A 22,080-nucleotide genomic window follows, 5' to 3' on the forward strand; every position below is an offset into this window, starting at 1 on the left:
TGTTAAGGTTCCTTTTACCTGTGCTGCCTTTGAACCGTCCTGGGTTCTACAGGACCAGAACTCACCACAAATGTGTGGAGATGTCTGCGCCTTCACTCATTTCCAACTTGTACTTGTAAAAGTTCCTCTAGTAATAATCTGTAATAATTCCTCTGTAATAATAGTAAATGTTCACATGCTGTGAGTTTTAGTTCTGCTCCATGTTCAGGTCTGTAAAAGGGAAACATTTAAAACCACAGAAGATTCCTGTGGTCTGACATGCAAGTGCACCGCTGCTGCTGCTGCTGCTGCATTCTGCAAGGTAATCAGTAACTGTAACATTTAGATTAATGTACTGGAGTGAAATGTAATTTCCTTAGAGCCAAACTAGCAATATTATTACATTTAAAGCACCCAAACACAATTACCTTAGGCGGGTACTTAGAGCAGCGCTTGTTTAAATTTCCTCGAAAGCTGAAGATGTTTCTCTTTTGTCAATGTAAAAAAACCAAAACAAAAAAAGAAAAACAGAAAAGATAATTAACTCTTTGAGCCATAGACTGTGAAAGTTCTGCTTCAAAAATATCCTCAAAGTCATCTTGGAAGCTTTGATGGAAAATTGTGAAGTGTGAGTAATCTCACCAAGCCAGTGGGAGAGCTAAAGAGCTCCAGAATTTTATTATTTTTTTTAATTCATGCAGAACAGTAAATGAGGGTAAATAATGCTTTAATAAGAACCAGTCAAAAGTTCCTATGTTTCTGAGTTTGTTCTACATTATATGAACCAGACTGCTGAAGCAGAAACAAAGCACATGCTACCAGGACTTTTTCCAGCAGCAGCACGGCGCGTTCTGTTTGGGAAATGTGGCATGAAAACGCAGCGGAAGAGGTTAAACTGCACATAAATGTTTAATGTTTACTCCCCATGGAGGCTGATTATTGTTCCAGATCATACGTCTTGTGGTTTACTTAAACCCGTATGCCAGGACAAAACCTGACAATGACAAATATGTCGCTTTGTATGCATGCTGCATTTTAGAGTTTGTCATTTCCTGGAAAATGCTGATGACTCATTCAGTGCTTGGGGGCGTATGCTTAGTTTGCATATGACAAAATGCTTCATTGAGAATTCAAATTTGTGCAGCTTTAATACAGAATGTTAGTCAGTATCTGTTTAGGGCCAGTAGTGCAAACCGAGCAGGCCGTTCCCCTCCGGCTCTGTTTCTAAGAGACGTATAAATAAGGAAGGGGGGGAAAGCCTCCACTTTATGGTAATTTCATAAAGTATCTCCGTCTTGGACAGACATATATCTACAGTAAGCTACAGTATGTTCTAACAAAATGACAACATGGCTAGAAACTTTACCTTTATTCATTTTATAATGTTTGTTTTATTGCAAATGATAACTTGACCAATAAAAGTGTAGCATGCTAAACAGATTGTTGCTCCAAGGCACGAAGCTGCAGGCTGCTACCACAGGATGGCTGATACTTTTTAAAATCAATGTCATGAAAAAAAAGTCGGAATAACTTTAAAGTGTGGCTGAAAATCACTCTACACTCCAGATCCTGCAGTGAGGGTTGGGGGGGGATTTATTGTATCGCTTATCATTTATCATGATAAATTGCTCATCATGAAAATAATTTTGATTCATTGTTATCACTATAAACTCCAATTAATGACAATTAAAACTCCCAAAACTGTCCAAATAATCAAGTCTGTTGGTTCAATAATGTGTCAATAACCATCAATAAATTGAAAATATGATTAAATGCAGTTATTGTTCACAGTTAAGTGATAAAAAATCACACTTTTGGATTTGACTGGCGTCCTAAATAATCCTAAATAATGGTACGTTTCTCATGCGCAGTATTTGCGGGGTTATGATAGCTGTGTAATGCATTCATAGCCATATAGTTACCCTAAAAAAGAAGGAATTAATAGTTCTTATCTCAACTTTTATCATTATCACAATAATGCCACAAAATATTTTTGATAAAGCTTTAAGTCCATATCACCCATGTCAGCTTCCATATTTGGAAGCAACAAATATTTTGCCCCTTTCAGAGTTTAATTTTGTTTCTAAAAATTAATCAGACTCATGTACATGAATATATTTTTGAAACAGAGTTACTTCTTGTTCCTCTTAACGTTTCCATGCAGTTTGCTGACTAAGATGTTGCTTTCCTGCCTTACAAATCTAGCGCTCTGCTTTAGATGCTGAATCTCTGCTCAATTTTTTCCACACAAACAGACAGGGATCTGCACCAGCCAATACAGTCTCTCTTTCACTTCAGTAAATAAGAAACTGCATTGGGTGCCGTAGCAGATAACGACTCAGATTGTTATGGAAAACCTAGATTTGTTTTTGTTTTTTACCTCAACAAAATCGTGTCCGCCATCTTAATGTAACATTAGGCCACCAATTTAACCAGCTGGTATCTTGATGAGAAAATCAAAGAGACAGCTGTCTTTTACAAAAGTTTGTTTTGTTTGTTTCACGATTTATGAAAGTGAAGTTATAGTTGGTTTGTATTAGAAATGTGACAAATCGCAGAGAGTTTGTAGGAAACAAAAGAAACAACCAAAGTCAAACAGCCAGTCCAACAGGGACTCATCACATGCTCCGGTTTAGCAAACGTTTGTATTTAGTGTCAGGTTGTCATCTGGGCAACAACTTGCTGATACAAGCTTATATCTCACAAATAACATGAACTTCAGTTTGAGTTGTTTAAAAATGCTAAAATTGGCTAAAACTAGGGTCTTGACACCACTCTGACGATTTCTTTAAATAGCAATGCAGTCGACCCCACCTGCATTTGTATTTTTTACTATGGAATGTTGACTCAAAATTATTCACGTACATTTTTTCTCTTATGTATTTTTGCCTAAAATATTCACAAGAAAATGTAGCCTGAGAAGACGAAGTACCTACTAGCGATACTACTTGACACTACACTGACACTACTTGGCATTTTCAAGGCAGCTAATCCAGGAGCGCTGATTGGTTGTATCCCCAAAAGCAGATATAAGGAAGTCTGTAGATATCAGCTCCTGCGGTACGGTAAGACGGTGTCCACTGTGTGTACTAAAGGCACAGTACGTCAAAATCCGTGAGGAGGCTGATTCCTTATGGGACTGTGTATAAAAAAAAATACAGGTCCCATTTTTGTCAGCTATATTGAATGCAGAGTTTAAATAAAGAGCTGTTATCTGAGTTCAGCATCTGCAGTGGCTTGTAGCTAAATCCTCACCCTCCTTGTGTCTGCACTGCGGTTAATTAAGGCTCCATGTGTTGCTCTGAATGTCTGGAACAGTTAGAGGCTGGCCGGCGCCATAACCTCACCCCGTCCGTGAGCCGCTGCCCATTAGATGCCTATCACCTTAAGAGCCCCGAGGACAGAGGCGGCTGAATGGGTCCAATGGACTGCTCATCAGTGTGCGAGTCCTGATACACGCACGCACACACACACACACACACACACACGCACACACACACACACACACACACACACACACATATAGAGGAGGCATATGTAAATACAAATCTTAGCAAACACACACTGCTTGAAAAGACAAACCGTCGCTGGCATATTTCATAAGTCATTACGTCGGAGCGCGCCCGGCCTGTTCTCTGCGGCAGTGTCACATCCAGCTCCGTCATGTTAGGAGCGCCAATTGCTTGTCATGCAGACGGCCCGTCCCTCCATTCTGCCGCGGCACATTCATCCCTGCCACCAAAATTGGCTCTAAAGCCATACGCCACTTTTGATTTGACCTGGCACACCCTGAAACAATAACTTCATCAGGGCCGGTTAGGGTTTCATCCTGACCAGAAAACAAACAATGATTTCCCTGATTCTTGTCTAGAGGGCACCTTTTGTTCTTGTCATCAGTGTCTGACCTGGCGAGGACCAAAGGCGTTGGAGCGGTGGAGACCCGGTATTCACCTGGAGGTTAGGAACCACAACCGCCTGGAAATAACTCTGAATCCACAAACACTTGAGATTATCTCTAAAAAGAATTATTATAACTGCCTTTTTTAATAGTTGAAATTACAAATATATTTTAATCAGAATTGATACTAGGGACGCACCAATCCACATTTTTAATTTCCCTTTGTGATACCAATATCTGAGGTTTGATATCGATTCAGCAACAGTGCTAAATTGAATTAAAACATAGCTCTGAATTACAAAAGTATTTGAATGCACCGTTACAACACACTTAAATACACCAACAGCTTCACAAGCCTGGTCAAACATGTAAAAAAAAAAACAGCATAACTTTAATCTGTTCAGTCAGTTCAATTAGGAGTATAAAAAGTCAATGTAAAATAAATAATAAATAATCTGAAACTGACAAAAAAAATCTGTGAATACAGGAAGTTTCAGCAAATAATTTGGAGTTACATTACACAGAAAACAAATACAAATACTGAAGTGCGAACAGGCAGATGTCCACTTTGCAGCAATGTAGAAAAGTAAATAAATCCTCTGTGCTGGCAGCCTAATTGCTAGTTAGTTAGCATTTTCACAAACTCCTTATTTGTGCTCTTGTGGACACAGCCAATCAGCGGGGAAACAAATGGCGCATCTGGATTGACTGCTTTTCAAAGGTTAGGTTGATGGTGTGTCAAGTAGCATCGTGGCCATTTTTATTGGCTGTATCTGAATTTTCTTTCAAACTAAATACAAAAAAATGGATGGATTTTCCGTAAATAATTTTGAGTTTTCCATGAATTCTGAACCCAAATATTCTGGGGTCTGGTGCAAAAATAAATGAGTCACCAAACATTGTTCTCCTCCTTTTTCTATCAACTTTTTTTTGCTGTCATGAACAGTTCATCTGCTTGTACTTTGTGTATCTGCTCTGCCTTCTCAAACCCCAGTTGGTTGTGGCAGACAGACCAGACTGGGCCAGGTTCTGGTTCTGCTAGAGGTTTATTCCTGGTACAGGGAAGTTTTTCCTCTCCACTGTTGCAACATGCAAGCATGTATGAGGGATTCTTGTAAGGTTGACAAATTATTCTTCAGATAGAAACTTTTCAAACTAATTAGAATAATTAACTGAACTAGGATTAAGCGAAATGTGTGTGGGACTGTACTGAAATTATTTCAAAAGTAAAGTTTCCTCAGGTTTCCTCCTATTTGTTGTGAATTGGTGCTATGCAAAAAACGGAATTGAATTGAATTGAACCAAACATATGCCATGCGGTGCTCACTATGGTTCCTCATTATTGTGATATTCTTAGATTTGACATATATTTTTCACTTCAAAGGAGAACTTCATCTCTTTGTTTTGCAGCATCCAGGATTAAAGAGACTTAAGTTTTCGAGTTTTCCAACATGAAAACTCAGATTGTTTGAAAAAGCGAGACCCTCTGTGCTGATCTGTGGTCGTGTGTGTGTGTGTGTGTGCATGAACATGAGGTGTAATGTGTGTGTATTCCCCTCTTTAAAGTTAGCTACATACACCTGGGTTTTTTTTCTCCTGTGTTTTCCTCACTTTCCACACTTTGTCCATACATTTTGTTTTCTCCTGCCAGTCATTCCAACATCCCTCCCACAACAAACACCAGATAATCGAGTAAGATACCACCATTATGTCAGCGGTGCATATGCCAGACATTAAGTGTCTTCATTAAAGAGTTGGGGGACAAGAACCGGGGCCCCAGTGGCTCTGCAACAGACCTAATGATGTGATAATGGGATTGCATGCGTAATGGCCCCGTCTCAGTGGAAAAGACTTCTCTTTCCTAGAATGCCTGTAGAAAGCTCACACACACACACACACACACACACACACGTGCCGTAACACCCACGTGTAAACATACAGATGTGCGTTTTCTGTCTGATGGTTCCACCCACCTGGGTGCTGCATGAATGTCAGACCAAGAGCACTCATAGAGGAGAGTACGGTAAATCATAATTAGAGTGATGAAGTACCCTCTGAGCTCTTAATTGAAAACAAATGAGACAGTTCCTCTATGCTGATGACTAGAATACTGCCCTGATACACTTGGATTATTTCGCTGAGAACAGAAACATTGAAAGCTTACTCTACAGGTTCACCTGCCATCAGTCCACATATGAGCTTTAATGTTTCTACGGCTTGAACTTTTCTTTACATTGTCACGACAGAACCACAAACCTCAGTGGGGTTTTATGTGATGGAGCGACACAAAGTAGGGGATCCCTGTAAAGTAGAAGATTTTTTCTTAATAATAATAAAACAGTGTGGCATGATTTTGTATTCACAGCAGATTGGCCTATTCACAGCAGAAAGGTAAGTAGAGTCCACTTGTGTGCGATACGATCTCAGTGGAAATACAGTACAGTGCTTACCTGGGGGCCATCTGTGGCCTGGAAATGATTTTGATCGGCCACAAGTCGAGACAGTAAACAATTTAGCCAACAAAACAGGAAATGATGGATGACCTCCCACAGATTAAAAAGTAGATTAAAGTTATACTGTTTTTTACTCAAAATATTGGAAATTGTTTGTCTGAGGTGTGATTCTGAAGACTCTTGAATAATTTAAGTTACAGCAACATTATCCGTTGGGATCAATATTTTCAGTATCGGTGTTTTTGAATTCCAATTCAATAAGGCAGTAGTACAAACAAACTGTACGTTTTGGATCTTTAAGGATTCATTGATTTTACAAAATTGTTGCTAAATATTAAGCAGATAAAATAAAAAAAAAGAAGAGGTCACCGTGATGCATGACGATGACCTTAAACCTTAAACATGGACCGAAGCGGTTTAGACCCAGAACTGACAAAAAAAATCTTTGGAAAGGTTTTGAAAATTGGAAACTTTCTGTGCAATCTGACTGAATTTGACCTATTATGACAACAAGAATGGGACAGTGTTTTTGTCTTGGGGTGTTAAAAGCTTCTAGAGATGTTTGCCAACAGGTGGTTCTCCAAAGTATTTACCCAGAGGAGTTAAATACAAATTCATACCACACTTTGTTGGATTTCTTTTTATTAAAAAAAATACATTGAAATAAGCCATTTTTTTCCTTCCACTTCACAACAGTGCTCTACCTTGTGTTGGTCTATCACATAAAATTCAATTAGAATATTATCAGTATTTCTCAATTTCTGTCCTCAGACTCCACTGCCCTTCATCTTTTAGGTGTTTCCCTTCTGATTTGAATAAGTGGGTGATGAACAGGCTTCTGCAGCACTTGATGGCATGCAGAGGAGGTCATCCAATCCCATGAATCAGGTGTTATGGAACAGAGACACATCTACAACATGCAGGCCAGTGATTCCTTAAGACCGGAACTGAGAAACATTGGCATATGTTGACAAAGTTCCTCTTGGAGGGAAAAAAAAAAAACAAAAACAAAAAAAACAGATTAAGGCATATGAATACTTCTGCATAACAGCGTCAACTCCATTCAGGCTCCGCATTGCTCTGTAATTTCAGAGGCCCCTAGCCTGAGTCAATAATTCACTCTGAACTGCACACATTAGTGGCATATTCCTTTCATAAACAGACACACTCCCTCTTTCCTTACAACCATTGATTAATCCATAAAAAAGCTCTTTGGCTTCTCTCATCCTTCTCCTTTGAGTAATTACCTCATAACTCCTATTTCCATTCCACATCCTTACAAACATGTCCGTCTGAACCATATGACTCATAACGACATTGGAGACGGTCCGGGTGGCATCATGGGAAACCCCCCCACCAACCACGACCGCGTTGCATGCCCAAATGAAATCCTATTTGTAAACCCTCTGCTGCCATCATCTGGGGGGGAAAGCTCCACCTGTCACACTCCCCTCCCTGTTCGCCACACATCCCGGGAACACATTAGTATTGGGCCCTGGCTAAATGCTTGACCCCCATCCTCCCTTCATCCATCTATCCATCCAGATAAATGGTAATGACCGCGGAGAAGAACAGCCCCTGATGAATTAAACATTTCCTACCGATGAGGATCTCATTTTCCCTCTTTCGGATGGCAGTGAGGTGACATTTTTCCTGCTGGTAGAGGTACTTTATCATTGTGCAGCTCAGGTGCGTTGGAGGTCAATGACACAGAGCCAGTACTGTTCTAATATATTCTATCTGGGGGCAAATCAGATGCGTTTTGCTGTGAACCACCCGTCCCAGGGTCAATCCGCGATGACCCCCGCAATCTATTTGACTGCCAGATTCGGGGCTATCTTTTCTGGAATGTAATGGCACCAACTCTTGCAAGCCAGGGCCCAATCTCCCTAAAGTGTTACCCAGGAAATCCCCCTCCCTGTTTCTAGGTCTCCTCTGTTCCACAATGTCTGTGCGTTACTGTGTGTCATATTTGAGCTAAAACATGAGCTGAATTCTATCCTTTCTTTTATCTTTTTTCCCCCTCCTCGCTTTCTCATGGCTTCTCTCTTCTCCTCTCCGTCTTATCTCTACCGCCTCTCTCTCTCTCTCCCTCTCTCTCTCTCTCTCTCTCTCTGTCTGTCATGGCTCCGGCTTCTCTGGCATCATCAGGTCGCCAGCTGACCATCTTCAACAGCCAGGCGTTCATTAAAGTCGGTGGTGGAGAGAAGGGGCGCCACTTCCAGGGCCAGATGTCAGGCCTGTACTACAACGGCCTGCAGGTGTTCAAACTGGCGGCCGAGGGCGACCCCAGCGTCCAGACCCAGGGCAACCTGAGGCTGGTGGGCGATGTGCCCTCGGTGCTCACTACCGATACGACCTCCACCACCCCGCTGGCTGATATGTCCACCACCATCATGGAGACGACGACCACAATGGCTACAACCACCACCCGCAAAGGGCGCTCGCCCACCATGAGGGACAGCGTCACACAGGTGAGGAAGCATGAAGCTTGTACGCAATGACAGATACTTTGTGAAACATTTCATTCAATGTTTTCACATCTCTTATGCTCATGAAAATGGCTAAAAAAAAACCTGTTTGCAAAAATGTTTCAGCATCAGAAAAGGCCACTTATTTCCTCATGTACACCAGTCATTTTACCTCTGGTTTCTCACCATCGGTCATGCTAACATTAGCATTTCCATTGAGTATTTGATCATGCAATTTGACATTTTGAACATAAATTTGCTTAATGGAAACACTCCAATTTCAAAAAATGTCCAATTTTGATAAAAGGTTTTTGCTGTTAGGATGAGGTAGGTTTTTTCGAAACTGGTTTATTTTGGAAAACTCCAATGGAAAAACTTTTCGCATCACACAAGGCACGTGATCAACAACTGGATGTTGCCACTGGAGAAAACAACAAAGAAGAAGGCAACAGGAAGTAGTTGTAAGACGATGATGTATAATGTCTTTTAATGACATCGCGTCAACAAACTTATGTGATTTTAATGGGTTTTTGACAAAACCCGTTTATCAAAACAGACAATAGGAAGTATTTGGTAGAATTGTGTTGTCATGTTATGTGAACAAACTTATTCGTGTGTGATTTGAATTGCGTTTCTTATTTAATGGAAACACCACAAATGCAAAAACAAATTTTTTTTCAAAATTAGTGGGATATTTGCACACATTTGCAATGGAAACTTCTGCTTAATTTACTATTTAGTTAGAACAAGTTGGAGTTGTTCTGAGAAATTATTTAGATGTTAGTTGAACCTCTTTTTGCTCCCAGATTTGTAAAAAATAGTTTAAGGTAGTCTCTTCTTGTTTAACTCTAAATATGGCAAACGTTATGGTTTTGTTTTACATCCATATTTATAGAAAATAAAGAAGCCTAATCAAGTAGCAAGCAAAGGGACAGTACTTGTATTTATTTGCAATCAAACTGATTTATGAAAAAAACAACAATTCACTCAGTTTTGAGACCTTCACGTCCAGCAACGTCACACGGTTAGCAGAGCTGGTCATTTCCTGTGGGAATCTTCACATGGCTGAACAGTGACTCACCTGATTGGTTGGTTTGATTGGCTGCCGTTCAATTAGTTAGAGGTGAAACGACTGAGCCAAAATTAGCAGTCTGAACTCGAGAGGGAGACTCAGAGGGCAGCTGAGTTTTACAGACTCTCTGCCTTGTGTCTGCATCCTGATAACTCCAAAGAAGTGAATCAGAAACACACATTCTCAGGTACTTTATTCCACATCATTACAGATCTAGATTTACACGTGTGAAATATTTCTGGCTTGCATCTCGGCGACATTTGTTAGGCCTCAAAGGGCCTGGCAAAGAACAGCCACTGTGACTGCTTTTTATTACACCAGTCAACTCTGCTACTTATTTTCCTCGGAAGAGGTCTGGCATTCTGGGATGCGGGAAATTGCTACACATAACCGAACAACAAAGACTGGAGGGTTTGGGCGGGGGAGTGTGGAAGGGGGCACGGGTAGAGCATCAGCACAAGGATATCCTCGTTACCATGGTCAATGACGAACCAGGGTGCAATAAACACATTTACGGCCCGGCTCTACATGCTGGTGAGAGGCTGTCATTTACGGTCTGATGACTAGCCACGTTTGCTGAAGTTAGCATCACGGTAAGCAACAATTAGCAAACTGTAGGGAAGTGGCGTTTGTCTGCATGCGGGATGATGGAAGAACACTCCACTCTCATCAGAAGACTTAATGACAGGATCTATTTGTTCCAGGGGGAAATATGTTCCACTCGACATCCACAATCATTAACTGTAAGCCGTGTGCTGAGCAAAACCAGGAGCGATCCGGGTCGTCTCTGGAAGGACTGCCAGCTTCATGCCTGCGTTGTCAACGGTGTTGCTCTCTGTCAGCTGTTTCTGCCTCTGTGAAGGTTTTCTGCTCAAACGCTCTGGTGTTTTGAATGTTTTAAGGACTTGGAGAAATAACAAAGGGCCGCCTCGAACTCGCAGCGCGTTACCCTCATTCATTAAGGACCTTTGCGTCTACAGAGACTCATCTGAAGTTCCTGCAAGTTCCACACAGCCTTTACCTGTAAGCATCATCAGCAGATTCAGAGACAGCCGGAACTCAACTCAGACCTTTTGTAAATTTAGACCATTTGGAATAAATACAGCAATTATAATTTGAGGAAACTCTCATTGAAACAATGGACAGATCCATCTACAAAGCGAATTCATCTTTATACAGCAGAGAGTAACTTTCAGCAGAGTTTGGGATATTAATTTTGCATACGTCCTTGCATATATTTCTTTCTCTTTTAATACATTTGAAAGTTACCGAATGAATGAGGATAGTTTTACAAAACTTTAGTTCTGAGGATGTCCTGAAAAAAAATGCTAATCCAAACATTTTCTTCTGCACAGGGGGGAAACGTTTTGGAGTACAAAAAGAGTGCCAAAACTTACTCATTCATAAGTATGGTCAAACATGAATAGAATCATCCAAATACAACTAACATTTAAAGTACATCTGGTAGAAGAAGCTAGTAGTTCAGATAAATGACCTAGAACTTATTTAAGATACAAATCTTCAATAATTGGCTAACCCTAACCTCATAAACCCCTAAACCTAACACAAACAGAAATAGTCATGTTCCTGTGAAATATGTTTTGTACTTGTGTTGTTCCACACTGCAATGGACATTGCATTTAATTGCAGGAATACAGTTAGTGTGAGAAGATCTTGAGAGTGTTGTCTTTAACGTTAATACTGTCTTAGCTGAGTATGGTGTATTCCCACAGTGGCATTAAGCAGCAGGATGAAAATGAGCTCAGATTAATAGCAAAATAGCCGTTTACATTTTTGGGGTTCTACCAGTGAGGCTTTTTTTAAGTCTAATTTATTAATTAATTAAAGATGTCAAAGGTTTAAAGTACTCCGTTTTCTTGACTAAATGAAAAAGACAAAGTGACAAATTACATCTCTAATAACAGGAAATAATTGATAAATAAAATAAAATCCCAAGAACCACACAAGTCTTTTGTGAGCCATCCCTACAGGCTTGAGTTGGCATTAGAGCTGCTGAATCACAGTCACCTCTGCAGGACTACATGGATGCAATATTTGGTGGGATGCTATCCTCCCAGGGTCATCTGTCCTCAGTTATTGACACCATATGGTCAGTTGGACACATTGTGTCATGTTAAAGATAGAAAAAGAGTCAACAACAAATGTATGTTGATCACCGTTGATAGTGTTATTGCAAATTTCAATAACACAAATTTCAACATGACACTATCGTCTGAAAGGGATAACAAACAGTGATTTTGATTTTTATTGCGAGCACAGTGCATATCTTGGAGCAAAATTTGCCAGATTGCCAAAAATAAATTACAGCAAACATACACAACCATGCAAACTCAAACCTATTGGGTATTCAGTTAGCATAGTAGTCTTTTTCTTGGACTGTGGGAGAAACCCAGAGGGAATGCGCATACACAGAGATGACATGCAAACTCCATGTAGGAAAGACCTGAGGCCAGGGATACAAACCCAGGACCTTTCAGGAAATAAGCCACTGACCAGATTCTGTCACTTTTGGTTATTTAACAGAATGTTATAGGTGTAGGTGTTTTGAAGCTTGTCTTTTGCCAGCATGGTGTCTTGCTTTTAAGGAAATGACTAATATTGTGGAAGAGTTGAGGGCCATTTACTGATCTCAAGGTCTATAATGGTTTCAAAGAGCTAAACCAATTTTAAACCGTTCTTATGGTATAAAGATCATTTGACAAAATGCCAGAGAGAGTTACTCCTTCATTCCCCGTTTCAATGTCCTTCTTGTTATACACTAGAAACACAACCGTTTGGAAAGTTGTAGATGTAAAATAAAGAAAGCCATTTATAGCTGCTATTAAAGTATGGTTATTTTGAATGTAAAGTCTGCATGGTAAAAGTCAGGGGCAGGATGTCTGTTAGCAACAGAGCCAAGCCAATAGGCTAACAGTTTCCAAAAGGAGCAGGACAGCAAGAAGAGATGATATTCTGTGTTGTAATTACATAATTGGTTCCTAAAAGTCTATCCGTTCATCCATCCATTGACTAGACCCTCCAGTCCTTGCGGGGCGACCAGGGGGCTGGTGAACTACCTCCAGCATTAAACTAGAGGTACAGCCTGGACAGGTCTCTAATTAACATAGAACATTTCATGCTTGAATTTTCCACCAACTTAGTAAATCTCTTTAAAAAAAAAAACTTTTAGAATGACTACATTAGTGATTTTAGAAGACACCAAGTTAATCTTTATACGTTGCTAAATGAACATTTAGTTTTGTGTGTAATAGTCAATATTATCTTAGCAGCCAAGTGTAATGTAAGTTTTGTCTCCTGTAGGTGGGTTTTTATTCTCAAAGATATAATACTGTGAAGAAACTGATATAGTCCTGATAAACTTCTTGGCAGAGTGTTTTAATAATGAGCAACTATCTTTTTCTTAGATACTCTGCAGGATTTGTGCAAACAAAAATGACAATGTCAAATTTATGTATATAACACTTTAAGAACAGGTTTAAAACTTCACCAAAGTACTGCACAAAAATGATAATAAAATAAGTTGATGAAATGAAAAAGAAAAATAATACGAGAAAAAAAATGTATAATGTTAGAATAATAAGAGTAATGATAAGTAAACAAAGAAAGAACCATAAACTCCTTTGCATGAGCAATTTAAACACATTATTACTGACTAATTGTCATAAGTCGTTAGGTTTTATCAAAATAATTGTGATGGTGGAACATTGATACAACTCTGCACAAACTAATGTTCACTAACTTCAATGAAGCCACACAGAACAGAACAATCCTCTGACAAATCATTTGTCTGGTTTAGCTATTCAGAAGAGAATTTCTCCAAGTTGCTGCTGTAAGTCATTCTGCATGTTCATCTGCAGAGACCTGAACGAAGCAGTGCAAAAGTTCCTCTGTTACACTGCTTTTTTTTTCATTTACAGGGAATAAAATCAGACCTAAAACAACATTTAAATGTCATCAAAACTGAATAAAAGATGATGTCTGACAGTCTAACAAAATTGAAAGCATTTGACTGGCGTTGGCCAAATGTTGGTTTGTCAAATAAACGGAAAATTGAAAGGAAAAACAATATTTGTGCTGCCACAGATGTCGGTGTTGTGTTGCCCAATTTAAATGCAATGAAATTTAGACATGTGTTTGGTTTTGTTTGTTTTTTTTTGTTTTTTTTTTTCTGCATTCAATCTGTTCAGGAGGTGTTCCACCGTGAATTTTAACTCTGACTCGAAAACAGAAATATGTTATTATCCCATCCTGCTGGGTCCTTTGTTGTGGCATCAAAGCAGCTTTACGACTACAGCAAACATAAACTCTAGGCTGCGTGTCAGCAGTGGAGTTATCTTGCTTTTGTATTTTGTCCCACTTAATCAAGAAGTTTATTATATAGACTGTCTGAATTGGAGTTTACAGGCTAATTCTAGGTTTATGAATCATCAGAAATCAGTGTCTGACTTTGTCACGAGCTTGATGTGTATGAAGGGAATCTATGTTGTCACAGGTCTGTGGAAGACCAATACTGCCAAAAGTAAGAAATAAATGAATAGTGCAACAAATGAATTAATGTCATAAAAATAAAAAAAGAAAAGTTTTATTCAATATCATTGTCTTAGCTGTTATATTTTGTGTTTTTAAATATTTAAAAATAGATGTATTTTCCTATCCTAATATATCCTTTAATATTTTCTCCAATGGATTTCCTTAGGTAATTTATTTACATCTTTTTTTGTACTCTGACACTTTTTACATCTTAGCATGTGCCTGTGCAATATTAAAAATAATTACAAAGGATGGTTCAAAACCAGATTCCTAATCTCAAATTAGCTGCCTAATAGTCCTTGACTGTTTTATAGAAGATCTCTGCAGAGTTTGGAATAACACATCAGAGTGCCTGTGGATTTCTCATTTGTTTACAGGATTAATATAGCCACACCAAAGTTAGTTCTTTAAAAATTCGAAACAGCATCACATGAGAGAGTCACACTCTATTGAGATTGGGCTGACCAATGGTGCCATGACAAACAATGCCGTCTGCAGTGTTACCATTCGGATAAGAGTTTGAGGGGTGAAACTAGGATAACCTGTAGGAATACAACAAAACAACATTTTCCGATACTAGAAATGTAAAAACAGAGTTAGTGGGACAAAGACAAAGTGTTCGGTCATTGGAACAGTGTCACTGCCTCAACCTCTCAGCTGTTAGCTGAGATTAAGCCTTTAGGAAACAGGTGCTGAAATGAAAGGATATCTCAGTGAAGGACTGTCATCATAATTCTTAGCAATAGATTTCCAGCTTAAAAAAAATGTACTACAGTGATATGCTAAAATGGAAGTTATGCTAGCTAACAGGTTTAAAATAAGTTCTGTTTTAGCATAAGTTAGAAGGCTTCTAGATGTTTCCTTCCTTAAAACAAAGACAAATTTCACTTTTTCCTATGACTTCCCCACATCGCTCTAATGACAATAATATGTTGCTATTATCGTCATAAACTAAACTTCTGTTTAGTTATCCTAAAACAGGCGTTATGTGAACAGGTTTGCCACAACTCCACCGTTAGCATTGGTTCTGTTGTGGCTTTTGGTTTTAAGTTGTGGCTTTTGCATTTTGTTGACCCTTCTGGGCCACCGTACTGCACAATGTTACTTAATAAATAGTGGGGTTGTACTATGTACCAGTTCACACAACAAAAGTTATTCTGCCAAACCCTGAAGAGAAATGAATGGATTCTACTCGGTTCTTCTGATGGACATCTAGGAGGAAATTACTTTCCTTTTCATGAAATTCTCAAATGTTTGTCACATGTTTTACTCTGAGGCTAGCTGTGTTTGTATGTGAAGATTGTTCTGAGCCACTTTGGGTTACTCACAGTTTGGGCTTTTGTGCAGCTTGGAACAGCGTGAAATCCTCTCAGTCAGATCATCAGTCAAAACTGTGTTGGGAAACAATCTGGTTCAACTCCCTGGGAGCATTTTGGCATCAAACATCCAACCGTCAAGCCTCAGTTTCTGTCACCGACAGTGGCTGAAAGCTAAAGAAGAACCATCTGAGAAGGCTGGGCTTTTTTTCCTTCCCATTCTATAGTGAAGGTGTGCGAACACTAAACGGAGAAAAGAAATGTGAGAGCCAGCGTGAAGTAACGCGAAGTGCTGCTAAGAGAGTCTTTGAAGAGAAAGGAAATTGAATTTGCTGCCACTGCTCCTACAATTATTAATGCTTTGCATAATGTAGTATTATATTTAACATTGCATCAGTTTCATTAGTGTCTCTTGTCCTTTCTTATCCCAGCCAATCCCTTATGTTTTATGTAAAAAAAAAATAAAAAATGAAATGAAAAATACGTTGTATTGTAAATACCAGGGACAGCTGACTGAGGACATGCAGTTTTGATGAATATTGCCAGAATCCAGCAAGTCACTGCAAAGGGTGGAGGAAAGCAAAGCGAGTGGAGAGCCAAATTTCAATTTTTTCTTTTTTTTTCTTTTTTCCCAAAGCTCTGAGCTACACGGCTGCTGCAGCTTTGATCATAGTGGAATAATATGCTTTGATGCTTAGAATAAAAGATCTACCTTTTGATGTATCTGTGGGGGGGCCTGATATTTTTTCCCTCTGCTCACCCCCTGATCGTGTGGGTTTCCGTGGAACGGTTGGAGTCATCACTTGTTCCGTTCTGACCCAAATTCGGCACCGGGGTGTTTTAAAACTGAAGATCACAAGTCGACGCCCCGGCCGCCGTCTTGGTCTGAGAGCGCGCCCGTGCGTCTGTGATCTCTCTGCAAGCCGGCTGCGTGGCTGTGAAGCCGTAGAAATCCCACCTTCACCCCCATTCTGCATTCTCCTTGAAGACTGATTGAGAGAGCAAGAAAGAGAGAGAGGGGGAAAAAACTACATTCTGTCTGGGTCAAACCTGACATCGGAGCTACACCTTCAGGTCTCCTTCAGAATTTATCAGCACACTGGGTTAGTGGGCCCCCTGACGATCCTATCTGATGAATTACAGGCAGTGGTAGCATTGTGGGCCGCTCTTGATGTTCCAGGGGGGCATGTTGTGAATTTGGCTTTACAAGTGTGTCACAGATGCTGCACTAAATTACAGCCAAGGATAACTCGGAGACTAAGAACAACTCTTAGATTAGTATTTTAGCTGGCATTGCTGTTTTGTAGGGACACAAACGGAGCTGACGCTGTATACTGGTGTAGTTTGATCTCATCCAGGTTGTACAGTTAGCACTAGTGGTACCGGGGCTGACTTTATTGGTGCTCAAGATATTTTGATGGTGATTATTTTCACAGTAAATACAAACACTTAGGTTTTATTTACTAAAATTAAGTGAACTGCAATGCGGTGCTTCATTATGTGTCTGAAATTAAAACACAGATCTGGGAATAATATAAGACCCAACTGAACCTTGTTCTGGCCCCAAATTAAAAAGAAACTGTGTTTTTGGCTAATTGTTATTAGCAATTAGTTTTATAACACTTGCTCGCTACCTACTATTAGCACTAGAAGCTAATATTAGTGCTCCATTATATTTCTGAAGTCAGAACACAGATCTGGGAATAAAATTAGACCCAACTGAACCATGTTCTTGCTTGAGAATGACAAGAAACAGTGATTTTAGCTAATTCTATTAGCAATTAGCATATAACAATAGCAGTCTAACCACTATTAGCAATACAAGCTATCAACCAATAATAGGTTGTGCCAAAGGATCAAAATCCCTGAAAATTGTTCGTTTTCCTGTTATTTTGCTGTTTTTACTGGCTGCTTTTAGTATTTAATGAGGTGGTACTACCATGAACAGTACATTGTACATATTGTTCAGCATGTTAATATCTCTATTGATTTTTTTATTATTATTATTTGAATTGTCAAATGTATTGGAATCAATACATTAGAATATTATTGATGTTTTCTAAAGTAAAGTTTGGGTTTTCATTAGCTGTCAAAAAAAAACCCACATGATTTATATCACTTTGTGTGTAATGGACCCATGAGTTTTACTTTTTAAATGACATTACTAAAAGAAATCCACTTTTTAATTATGTTCTAATTTATTATGATAATATCAAGGCAGATGACTGCACTGATAAAATAATAATAAAAAAAACCCTGTATGTTAAACAGAGATATTACCTGGAATGCGAGACGGCATCATTAGGCCCGTTTGACAGAGGCAGGTGACGTGAACACGCACTCAAACTGACACAATGTGATTAATAAATGATGGCGCCCATACTGTGGATTAATAACAAGGAGAAAAGCCCTGCCGAGCACCGTGAAGCTCAAATCAATTACGCTGATAAAAGCTCTCCATTTTCTATCGGATGACCCCATCTTGAATAACAACCAGAGGCGGGAAAGACGGGCGGGGAGGAGGCTGGGGTGTCTAGACATGCAGCTGTGTGAGTCATGCGGTAGTCAGGACAAACACGGGACACTTCGGTGGAACCACCTTGTCAAGTTTAATCTGCTTTCATGTCAAGATCCCCGCTGCTCTTCCTTCTCTGTTTCCGACTCACAGCTACACATTTTATCTTCTTCCTCCTCACCATGACAATAAAAAAATTATATTGTTTTTCACCATTTGTGAAGATTTTCAGCCCACGTGTCATACTTTTTGTCATATGTTTGTTTTTTTTAATGCAATGTACAAAATTTATGTACAAACTGTTACCCACGTTCACTTACAGGCAGTAAAGTCCACTCATATAACTATGCTATTATATAACTATACTATTATGGGTTTCACCCATATATTTTATGAAAGTGTAACATATTTACTCAATGCTTAATGCTAAATGAGTTCTGCTAACTCATTAGCAGAGCATTGTATAACTTGACTGCTTGCTAGTGAGGTATGGGACATGTCAAGGGACCCATCTAAAAGTTGCAGGACTCCTGCCAACTTTTATCATCTAAATCTTCCCCAAATCCTAAAACATCAAAATGTTTTTGTTTGTTGCCAGTCTGGTGAATGGCTTCTATATGAATATCAATATTCATATATTTTTTAGCGTCTGCTGGATTTTATGGGTATTCCATGATTTACAGGAATATAACATATTTTCTTGAGCAACAAGCAATGCAGACCGATTTCTAACAATAGTGAAGGTCGATTTATCTCTCTGTTGCTCATATTTCCTTGATTATTGCAGAATTGTAATGAAGTAAAAGATCAACCGTGTATTGCATTTTCATTCTGATAAATTAGGGATTGGAAAAGTAATAAAATGATCTGAATTAGAACAGTAGAAGCATTTATTGGCAGAATGTCTTCCTGACAGACCGTTCAGTCCTGTTGGGTTCCTACTTTTAACGTTGCTGTGAAGAAACAACTTTAAAAAAGCGCTTTAAATGCAAACCATTTACAGTCTCTGACTTCCTTGCCCACACAGTGGAGTCGATGCCTACTATTAAGAAAAGCTACACCTCTTTGATTATCAGTGTTTGGTCAGAAAGAGCTCCTTTCTCTTTGTTTTGCTCCCCCAACTCTGCCTACATGAACACAAGTGCAGCTCACAAAGCTGCACCCACCAGAAGCACATTTCCAACACATCGGCTGAACAGCAATCCCCCATGTTCAAAGTAAAAGTTACAACAGAGTCCTGCACCTACAGAATGTACAAAGGGTTAGATGGAATTCTGTGTTAACTCTCTCTAAGATGATCGGCATGCTTCTTCCCTTAAATAAAATCTGCCCTGCCGTTCTGTCCCTCTCCGTTCCTCCAGAACGCCGACGACCTCTTGGTAGCTTCAGCAGAGTGTCCGAGCGACGACGAGGATTTGGAGGAGTGCGAGCCCGGAAATGGTGAGTCAGCTCAGAAAGTTCTGTCTTTATTGTGTTTTATCCAGAAACCTAGAAAGAAAAAAATAAAAGGAAATCGGTCTGTCTCAGATACTTTGGTTTTTGCAGTTCCCCTGTATGCACCTCTGATTGGACAAAGGAGGCTACTCCATGTTTTTTTTTTTCCTTTCTTCCAGCAGAATTTGTACTACTTCAATTTCCCAGCCAAGTAGTATTTTCTAACATTTTCTCAGCTGTTGCACAAATCTCCGGCGCTGACTTTAACAAGGACAAACTGTTTCAACATGGTAACACAGTTTGTTGTGTGCAGCGTGCAGCTGAGCCACTGTGTCTGAACAGCAGGTCAAGTAATGTTCTGACACCCCAACAGGAGGGGGAAGTAAAAGGCCATGTGTTTTACTCCCTGCCTCTGTGCTTTCCAGCTCCATTGTACATGAAAACTGCCAAGAACCATGTTCACACAAAGAATCAGCATGGCTCAAGCTACTCCCACTGCTACCATTAGGGCTTAAAAGCTGCGAGGGTCAGGAGATAAAACGCACATTTTTTATTTTATCTTATTTTTTTAAGAAATCTCACACTGATTCTGTTGCGACTGTGGGAAGATTAATTTGGGTTTAATCAAAGGAATGGTTTGGATGTTTTGAAGTACGGTTCTATAACGTTATTATCAGCTGTGTTTATGGTGCGCGATGAGATCTTGTCGATTAATTAAAATGAAAATTCTCGTCAAAGTGAAATCTCTCACACAACGTTGGTGTAAACTATTGAATCCCAGACAAAAAGAGCATCTGCTGCATTCATGTTTGACGCTCTTATTTTGACGTGAGGAAGGCAGTAGATGTTGAGCTGGCAGGTTGCGCTGACAGAATATGAGTAATAAAGACTTTTCATATATGTAACAAATGCATAGAAACCTCCTGTACTGATAAATTGTCTTACTGTCAGCATTTTAGGCACTCGGCTTAAAAAAGAAAGCGATTATAAAAACAGAATAAAGTAGCTGAGAAAAACGTGACTGGCTAGCTGCTAGCCGCTAACAACACAAAAGCTATCATCTGCTTCCATGCTCCTCTTTCATCCAAAACTAAAGGGCTAATATAGTTATGTAAGAAACTTAGACCAATCAAAACTGAACTACAGTAAAGAAAGATCATTTCAAGCAGTCAGAGTCCTGGGAATGGTGGGAGGCTAACAGCTACATACCTGTTAGCAACATAAACAGCTTTACTGACAAAATGACCAACTTAAAAGACGTTTATTGTGAAACTGTAGATACTTAAAAGACTACGATAGCAGATATTGTCACATTACTGAGAATTATTTCATGCTTGAGTTGTTTTTCATTTCTGCAGTCCACCTTGATATCGCCTTTTAACAAGAATTTTTATTTCATTTCTTAACAAAATCACAGTCATGTGATCTGTTTTCTACTGTCACTGGTAATCTCAGAATTTCACTTCAAACCGTTGATTTGAAGTGAAATAAAAACGGAACGTTTGAACTGAACAATACTTCTCTGACTACAAACCACAGCATGTAGAGTTGACTCCACTGGCTCAAGATGACTGAGATTTACAATCTAACCTCTGACTGGAAACAAAATGGCTCTCCCTTGAAAAGCATCCCTTAAATCTTCTCTTATGAAGTTACAAAGCCGTCCAATTTCACCATTTACATGAAAAGCACACCACTTCTTTTCATATGTAAACAAATCTATCTAGGAAAAAGCAATAGACCTCATTTCAGGGAACATTTTCTATTTGAAAAAGTTGGAAAATAGAAAAGATGGCAGAATTGCCGTGTTTGCTTCTTAACGCCGCTGCGCTTCTCCAGAATAAACTGGGAATAAGGATTATGGCTGTGTTGCGCCTGTAAATAGCAAGAGATTACAGAGCCTATCAGTATGCTTGTGTGAAGAGAAACTGATCTGAAGCTGTGTTCAGGAACTGGAGAGCAGCACTCTCCTGCGGTTTTCTCTGTAGGTGGTTGGGACCGAAATAGAGCCACGGTTCCACTCTTATCGAAAGCAGAAATGAGAGTATTTCAGTGGATTCTATGCCCAGCCTTAATCTCCTGTGGGGAAATGCAACTCTCTTTGCCCACCCACAAACACAAACACGCATACACACACACACGCACACACACACCAACGTGCACACCAACGCGCACGCAGAGATAGTGGCAGACATGTTCACCTCTCCAGACAGACACTTGCCTCTCTCACTCTGTGGGTGTAAAGTTTTCTCTCTGCAGCCGACTCTCCTGAGAAATAAACACGCTTGCTCGCGCGTATGCACACATGCTCCGTATCGCGCCTCCCAGATGCTGAAATGGCTCCAGAGTGGCAAGCCAGCCAGGTTGGATAAGCCTCTCTGAAAGCTGTGG

General features: G+C 39.6%; 1 protein-coding gene across 9 annotated transcripts in view; it reads left to right on the forward strand.

Annotated features, from left to right (window-relative positions):
• Nucleotides 1-22,080, forward strand: part of nrxn2b (neurexin 2b) — a 703,630-nt gene that overhangs the window by 668,672 nt on the left and 12,878 nt on the right. For all 9 annotated transcript variants that reach the window (XM_016673326.1, XM_016673332.1, XM_016673331.1 and 6 more), the window contains 2 exons: nucleotides 8,482-8,804; nucleotides 19,617-19,695. In XM_016673326.1, coding sequence (XP_016528812.1) covers nucleotides 8,482-8,804; nucleotides 19,617-19,695 — 402 coding nt within the window. The remainder of the gene's footprint in view (nucleotides 1-8,481; nucleotides 8,805-19,616; nucleotides 19,696-22,080) is intronic.

The sequence above is a fragment of the Poecilia formosa genome, unplaced genomic scaffold (assembly GCF_000485575.1).
Source record: "Poecilia formosa unplaced genomic scaffold, Poecilia_formosa-5.1.2 Scaffold73, whole genome shotgun sequence".
Taxonomy (NCBI): domain Eukaryota; kingdom Metazoa; phylum Chordata; class Actinopteri; order Cyprinodontiformes; family Poeciliidae; genus Poecilia; species Poecilia formosa.